Here is an 8329-nt window from a genome sequence, read left to right as displayed (position 1 = left end):
CCCACGATAGAAAGATGCACAGCAGGTGTGTGGATTTCCACATGAGGTCAGAGAAGGAGGACTTCCTGGAGGGGTTGTCACAGGGCCTTCAACTCTGGAAATGAGTTGGCAGCAAGTGGCCTGCCTGGGACAGCTGCAGAAGGCACAGGGACCCTAGGATTCTGACCTGGTGCACACTGCTCTCGGGAAGCCTGCCTTGATTTCTCACCTGGACAAAGCCCCTTCCTGAGCATTTTTCCCAGTGCTCTGCATACATGCCTGTTCTCAGATGGGCTTCACTCCCTTTGTGTCAGAACTGTGGCCTTCAGCTTGGGCTCACAGTGGCTTTAAAGCTCAAAGACCTTAAGTTCCTTGAAGATCTGAGATTCTCCTCAGCATCCACCCTAGCTCGGGCCAGAAGGTAGCTTGGCCACTGGGGAAGATGTCCTGAATCCGGGAGGGGCGAGATCAGGGACCTCCACAATCACTCAGGAAGCTGGATCAAGGCCTGACAGTCCTTCATGTTGGCACTAGTTCGGGGAGGGGCCAGAGAAGGAAATTGGCTCCTGAGATCCTGGCCGTTCTCAGAGGACCTTGAGCTGTTGGCTTCACTTCCATGTGCAGCCCCCATGTGAGTTCTCCGCCCTCTCTCAGCCCCCTCTGTGTTCAAACTCCCGTTGTCCCCATTGGTTGGGCTATAGATGCATCTGTAGTCCAGCCAGTGGGGCTGCTGGCACCCAAGGGGGCATTCACAGAAAAGGCAGTGGGATTCCTGGTCATTAGCCCGACATCAACCCTGCACCAACGGCAGTGTCATGCTCCCTGGCTTGCCACAGCAAGGCACACCAAAGGCTCTCGATTATTTTTACTAAACCATCTACCCAGCTACAAAAGGCCTGACTCTGGGCTGTGATGTTGGGTGGTCACAGCCTGCGAGGCCTGACCCTATCCAGGAAGACTAGCCTCCCCTCGCAATGGCATGCTCATAGAATCTTTCAATTGTTGGACCCTTAGGATGAGGGCTGGAGTCAGGTCACCTGGTCCCTCACAGGACCTCCTTCTCTAGTGTGGTGGGCAGGCCCCAGCCTCCACTTCCACTCCTCCAGAGATGTGGTGGGGACCTCACTGTCACACAGAGCAGCCATCGTGTCGCAACACTGTGAGTTGGACAAAGTTCTTCGGCACTGACACAGAAATCTCCCATCCTCAGGTTCTTCTTTTACTCATTGAACAAGTATTTTGCCCTCAGGACCTTCCTTCATTCCTTGAGCAAGTATTTACTGAGGGCCTGTTCTTTGCAGACACTGGGACAAAGCCACCTTCCGGACCTCTGAGACCAGATGGCGAGAAAGACAGCTAATAGACAATAAGTTTCAACAGACAGGGAAGAAGAAGCCTCTGACCTCTCAGGACATAATGGCCTGGGGTGTCTGGGAGGCACGTGGCCCTGATGGTCTCTTGATCTTACACGTGGTAGCTAGAAGGTGGAGACCAGCATGAGCAGAAGTGGCTTTGTCACCTTGTAGATCTCCAAGGACAGTGACCCTGCCCTTCCCCTTCCTGGAGCTTTCGCCTCTTCTCTCAAGTGCCTCTTCCTAGAGGGGTTGTCTTGGCCCCGCAGCAGCCTGGCTCTCCTGACATCTGCATGGAGGGTCCAGAACTGAAAATCGGTGTGTCCTGCATAGTGTAGAGTACAGGGACTGTGCCTTCCAGAGTTGGCTTCAGAATTCGGGTCGGTGCAGGGAGGGTCACCTTTCTGTAGGCACATCCTGTCATCTTCATTCCCTGTCACATACCAAGCACTAGAAGAGATACAAAGGGGACTTTAGAATCGGGTCTCCCTCACAATGGCATGAGCAAGGGGCTCTGAAAGTACCTCCCGGGATTCACGGGGCGTGGTGCTTTGAGAAAGACAACTTTGAACAAGATGGGTAGAATGTAATGTGTCTGGATGTCTGGTCAAGAAAGGGCTTCTGGCATCATCTGCTTTAGCCTCTCTCCAGGTGGGGAGGGCATTTCGTGGGTAGGAATCATAGGAATCAGCGGAGACAAAGAGGAGGTGAGGCAGTCCTGACATTCCAGTGAGTGGCTTGGTTGAGTGACTTGGTTCTGAAACACTGATGAACTTTCCTCCCTCCTTCTCTGCCACCACAGCCCAACTATGGAAACCAGCAATACGGACCAAACAGCCAGTTCCCCACCCAGCCAGGCCAGTACCCCACCCCCAACCCCCCACGGCCTCTCACCTCGCCCAACTACCCCGGGCAAAGGATGCCCAGCCAGCCAAGCACCGGGCAGTACCCGCCCCCCACGGTCAACATGGGGCAGTATTACAAGGTGAGCCCCATACCCCACATCCCCACCCCCACCTGTGTCATCTAGGCCTTGGGTGTCCTCTGAAGTCTCCAGGAGGCAGGCAGAGATTTCTGCATGTGTCCTGTGCTCAGAGCTCTGCAAACAGTGACCAAAATGTCAGACTGGCTTTTCTTGGTTCCGATTCTCATGGGCTCAGATGAAGGTTTTCCTTCTCCTTATACTGTTACAGTACATACAAGATAATAACAATAAAGGAAATACTTTTTTTTTTTTTTTAAATAAAAAGCACCCTGAATTTGTGAACATTTTATTCTAAACCTTGTTTCCTCTACATGCATGTGGGCACCAACATGTGATATAGTTATTATGGCTATAATTTTGACATGAAATCATAGCATGTTATGTATTGCGACAGTGTCTCCGTGGTTTTCACTTTTAATAGCTGCCTAACATTCCACTGAGATAATGGTGCCATCTTTTATCTTTCCCTTTCTATTGGACATTGGTTGTTTTTTTTTTCTGATTTTTCACTTTTGAAATAATACTGTGATAAATATCTTCAGGTATATAGCTTTTTCCTTCTTTGGGATTATGATAAAGTACATTCTCCTAAGTGAATAAGATTCTGGAAATATTTTACATTTGTTTGCCAAGGAATCATGCCAACTTACAGGACCATCGCCCACGTGGAGTTACTAGTTTTGCTCCAAGTTCACACTAAGTGTTTCTATTTTTGTAAACTCTTTTGCTAAATTAATAGTCATAGACAAAGCATGTTGAAATGCTGTCCCCAGAGGGTAACCTGCTCTACCCTTGCCCTGATCCCCACCCCAGCGCTGGGTGAGGGTCGGGGGTGCCCCTCAGCATCCCCAGTACTCCCAGCAGATTTCCATCGCAGGAGGCAGAGTGGGCTTCTGGTCGCTTTTCTCCCTTTTACTCACAGCATTGTTTATCTTGCTTTAACAGCCAGAGCAGTTTAATGGACAAAATAACACCTTCTCGGGAAGCAGCTATAGTAACTACAGCCAAGGGAATGTCAGTAGGGTAAGTTCCAGTGTTCGTTTTAGGACTATAACCCACGTGCCATTCCTGCCCCAGCCTCTGGATGTTAGCAGGGCCCATGGTTGGGGGTGCACTCTCAGGTCACCTCCTCCGGGGCACAGAGATACCTAGACAGAATCGGCAGCGCTGAGTGGGTGGGCCAAGGACAGGTGTGGGCCTGGCTAGTTCTGGAAGAAAGCAAGGGCGGGGGCAGAGAAAGGAAGAAGGGCTCCTAGGGAACCAACTATCCCATGATGCTACAGACTCAACTCCATCTGGGGACCCCAGTGAGCTAGGGTAGGGAAGGAAAGTGTGGCCTAGAGTCATGATGTGAGCAGCAGGAACCCTGAGCTCAATGCAGCTCTCCTCTCATTCCACGGTTATATTAAACAAGTCCTCCAGCATGCTGAGCCTGGGTCCCCATTTGTCAAATGGGCTGGGGTACCTTGCATCCCCCAGGTAGAGGGTAGGGAGACCCTTCCCAGGCCTGCCTGTCTTTCAGTGAGAGCGGAGGCCTGAGTGTGACCAGGAGGAGGGTGTTTCCTAGGGGGCTCTCCTCCCTCAGCAGAGCAGGGCCATAGCCCTAGGACTCTGGGGTAGTTGGGGTGTATGTCACAGCCATGGCCCCTCCTATTGCTGTGACCCCATAACCTATGTGTGGTTTCTCTTTCCTTCCAGCCTCCCAGGCCAGCTCCCAGTTCCTGTGGCAAATTACCCCCACTCACCTGTTCCAGGGAACCCCACACCCCCCATGACTCCTGGGAGCAGCATCCCCCCTTACCTGTCCCCCAGCCAAGATGTTAAACCACCCTTCCCACCTGACATCAAGCCAAATATGAGCGCTCTGCCGCCACCCCCAGGTGAGTGCCCCATTCTCCTTCCCTGTGTCTGGCCAAGAGTCAGGGCCTTGGAAGTTGGACTGCCTGTGGGGGCTGGGCATGTGGAAAGGGGAGGGTTTGAGAGCAGGTAAGTCCCACCCAGGAGGGAAATCTGAGCTGGGGCTGGCCTGCCAATAGCCCTCTTCATTTCCTGCCTGAGTGCTGGGAGGAAAAGCAGCTGGGAAAGGGGCTGGGAAAGGGAGCCTGGGGCTTCCAGAGCAGGGAGCCTGTGGGTGAGAGGGGATGCAGAGCTCAGATAAGTGGGATGTGGGACACGGGGGTGGTTAGAATGGGGTCAAGTGGACTAGAAGAAGTGATGAGCTCCCTGGTGTGCACTTGGGCACACACACAGCCCAGCTTCCGTGGCCCTATTTGCTCCCATACCTGTGTGTTCCTCTGAGTGGGCAGCCAAGGGTATGTGTCATGTGAGTGAGTGAGCCCCACTCATGGTCCCAGCGCCCATGCTTCTGTGTGCCCGTGGTGGCCAGAGCCATGTGGCTCACTGACTCCTCCCCTGTCCAGCCACCCACAACGATGAGCTGCGGCTCACGTTCCCTGTGCGGGATGGCGTGGTGCTGGAGCCCTTCCGCCTCGAGCACAACCTGGCTGTCAGCAACCATGTCTTTCACCTGCGGCCCACAGTCCACCAGACGCTGATGTGGAGGTGAGTGTCAGGGTGGGAGCACAGGCCCCAGCTGGGTGGAGGAGGCCCCAGTGGTAACATCCCTAAGCCCTGGCATTGCCCTGGACCGCTGGTAGCAGCATCTGCCTGTCACCTTCAACTGTTCAGCATCATTGACTGGACCCTCTATGTGCAAGGCCCTGAGGATGTCATGGGGAACCTGCAAGTTTAGGGGAGACAGACAAGCACCCTTGGCATAGTGGCCCAAGGGCAAGGGAGCAGCTGTCATGCACCCCAGTTCTGAGAGAGTGGTCAGGGACAGTATCCCAGAGGAAAATGTGGCTAGCTCAGACCTGAAGGCTGAGCACAGGGATGTTCGATCAGAGGCCCTGAGCTGACAAGAGGAACTTGAGAGTGGCACATTGTGGCCAGAGCCAGGAATGTAGAAAGGTGAGGCTAGAGTGGAAGCAGGGTTAGGTCGGGGAGGACCCACAAGCCCTGCAGATTGCAAGGGGCTGGGCACCAGGCGGGGCTGCTGCTCAAACACCAAAACATGCTGAACTGCGTTGGCTGAGAGTCCCCTCCTGGACCAGGCCCTGCGCTCCGCGCCTTCTACACCTGATCTCCTTCAATCTTTTACATGGGCAATGCTTGTCCCATTAACAATGAGGATACTGAGGCCAGAGAAGCTGGAAGTGGGATGTTGGGATGGATTTCAACTAGCTCGTTGCCTCAACCACTCCGAGCAGGCTGCAGAGAGTGTCAGAGACAGCTGGGGTAGGTGTAAGGGTACAGGGCCTCAGGCAGGAAGGTGGAGAGCCCCCTGTCCAAGCGTCCTGCTCACCCGTCCTTCCTTACGCATGAGTGCCCTCACCTGAGAGGCTTCCTGTGGGCCTGGCCACTGGCCCTGCTTAGTTTTCATTCATAGGTGGTCACTGCTGGATTCAGTGCCGTGTCTTCAGGGCCCACCTCTGGGGGATTGAACTAGACATGATCCTGGCCTGGGGTGCATCTACCAACAGGAGCCTTGGGGATGGGCATAATCAGCCTTTTGGCTGGTCTTTTTTGTCCCTCTGTCCCTATCCTGGGGGAACAGGCATCATCATAGGGTGGAGGGCCTGGGGAGATTTTGGTCACAGCTGTGGGGTGGTTAGGATGAATGGTATGTGGGAGTTGTGGGGTAAGTGAGTTGTTGGGATGGATTTCAATCAGAGATGGGAGCGGAAGGAATATCCAGGGTAAGAGGGGAGAGCTTGCCGAGGCTGGGAGAGTAGTTGCAGCCAAGGATGGGGTCCTGAGGAACTCATGCGGCTGTGGTAGGTTAGTGGTGTGTGGCCCAGCCAGGCTTCATCAAGGCTATAGGCAGCCCACTGGCAGAGCCACCCTGAGCCCCACCCTGTTCCCAGGTCTGACCTGGAGCTGCAGTTCAAGTGCTACCACCATGAGGACCGGCAGATGAACACCAACTGGCCGGCCTCGGTGCAGGTCAGCGTGAACGCCACACCCCTCACCATCGAGCGTGGCGACAACAAGACCTCCCACAAGCCCCTGCACCTCAAGCACGTGTGCCAGCCGGGCCGCAACACCATCCAGATCACTGTCACAGCCTGCTGCTGCGTGAGTGTGTGGGTGGGGCTGAGAGCTCGGCGTAGGGAGCCTGAGGTCCTCTGCTCCCTGATTCTCAGCTTTGTCCTTGGGTCTTCGTCCCCCATCTCGCAGCCACTGAAATGATTTCTCAGAAACACTCCAGAAGCGTGCGGTGGTCCCCTAGGGCTATGGAATAAAATTCAAACTTGGGTGGGCCTCCAAAGCCACCGTGCTCTGGCCCTTTCCCTTATCCTGCGGCCTCCTCCTATTCTGCACTTTCGCCTCCACTTTTCCCTGTAGGCCGCTCCTTCTGGACTCCTTCCCCGCGTCCACCACCTTTTTCCATCTTCCTCTGGTGAAATTCTGTGTCCCTCAAAGCCTCGTTTGCAAGAATTTTTTAGATTCTTATCACCTTTTCCCCCAGACCCAACTCCACCAAGTCTGGAGTTACTAACTCTCTCCCTTCACCCAACCCACTCTCTTAGAATCACGTATGTGTGCGTGTCCCTCCAACCTGTGACTCATTACTCTAGGACCATATGAGCCACGCCTCTTTTCCCCAGAGATAAGGCCTGGCTCACAGAGCTTGCTTGGGGACCTGCATGAAAGCAGGTTGCCTGCCCTGCTCTGGGGGACACAAGAGAGAGGAGCTCCGATCCTGCTCTATGAGCATCAGGGCTCTGAGGCCTCTTAGAGATAGGAGTCACAGGACTAGGGATGCTGTCAGAAAGAGGGGCCTGAGAGGGCTTGTTGAGGTGTGCAGTCCTAGAAGGCTTCCTGAGGAGCAAAGACAGGGACACCGCCCTCTGGGAGAAAAGGTGGAGGGCAAATGGTGGGGCACAATGATTGGCAAGGTTAGGAAATGAAGCAGGCTCCAGTTCTAATGCCCAGTGTCTCATAACCAATCCCAGGGTGTTTCAGTGTCATAGCCTTGTTAGCCTATAATAGCGGCAGCTATTCCTAGGTGGTGAACCCAGCCTGGGTCACCTGGCTCACATCTTCGTCCTTGAATCTCTCTCTTTCATGTCCCGGGGGTCCCACTCCTAGCATGCATCAGTGTGGACATGGCCTCTAGGGGCTTTAGGGCATGGGGCAGCCTAGGCCTGCAGAGTCTGCAGGTGGGGAGGGCTGTGGGGACCCTGGGGCAGGGCTGAGCATCCACTCTTCCTCGCAGTCCCACCTCTTCGTGCTGCAGCTGGTCCACCGGCCATCCGTGCGCTCTGTGCTGCAAGGCCTCCTCAAGAAGCGCCTCCTGCCTGCTGAGCACTGCATCACCAAAAGTGAGTGTGAGGAGCAGGCCCCAGCCCACCGTGAGCACCTTCCACTGGGACTGACCTTTGGCTCTGTGCACAACACCCCAGGGCCCTGAGTTCCTTAGCACCGACTCCCACCCCACTCCTTCTCTGGGACCAGAGGAGTGATCAGACAAGTACTGTACTTTAAGACCTGGTGGGAATCCTGAGCCACTTGGCTCATAGCACAGTCTATGTGAGCCGGATTAAAACAAAACACCATGGTATAGACAGTCCCAGCAGGCTTCCTGAAGGTGATCACCTAGAAAGATGGGAGGAACTGGGGAAGGGGATCTTACCTGGGAGGGAGGCATGGGGTAGATTCCAGGCTGGCCTCCCAGCCCCAACAGCTCACGCCTAACTCTAGAGGAAAGGACTTGGCTTAGATCCATTCCTTTGGAGGAGACCCCCAGGTGACCACTCTGAGGCACCACGCAGGGAGGTGCACTGCTGTTCCTCTCTTCCGTTGTGCTTCTTCACTTACCCCTGTGCCCTAGAATCCCACCAGGCAGTTGTCCATTCCCATTTCCACACCTGCATAATAAGTGCAAAAGTGCCTGAGGGGGACACGCTGACCCAGAAAATCAGTGAAGTGCAAGATAGGGTTTCTACCA

At 54.5% G+C, this 8329-nt stretch overlaps 1 protein-coding gene across 1 annotated transcript in view; it reads left to right on the top strand.

Moving 5' to 3' along the window:
• Positions 1–8329, top strand: part of ZMIZ1 (zinc finger MIZ-type containing 1) — a 235731-nt gene that overhangs the window by 214203 nt on the left and 13199 nt on the right. The window contains exons 13-18 of the mRNA XM_006915482.3: positions 2134–2316; positions 3262–3343; positions 4023–4196; positions 4737–4878; positions 6243–6453; positions 7598–7703. Coding sequence (XP_006915544.1) covers positions 2134–2316; positions 3262–3343; positions 4023–4196; positions 4737–4878; positions 6243–6453; positions 7598–7703 — 898 coding nt within the window. The remainder of the gene's footprint in view (positions 1–2133; positions 2317–3261; positions 3344–4022; positions 4197–4736; positions 4879–6242; positions 6454–7597; positions 7704–8329) is intronic.

This window comes from Pteropus alecto, unplaced genomic scaffold (assembly GCF_000325575.1).
Source record: "Pteropus alecto unplaced genomic scaffold, ASM32557v1 scaffold155, whole genome shotgun sequence".
In the NCBI taxonomy this organism is placed as follows: Eukaryota; Metazoa; Chordata; class Mammalia; order Chiroptera; family Pteropodidae; genus Pteropus; species Pteropus alecto.
Note: the sequence above shows the minus strand (reverse complement) of the source record. Positions and strands in the feature narration are given on the sequence as shown.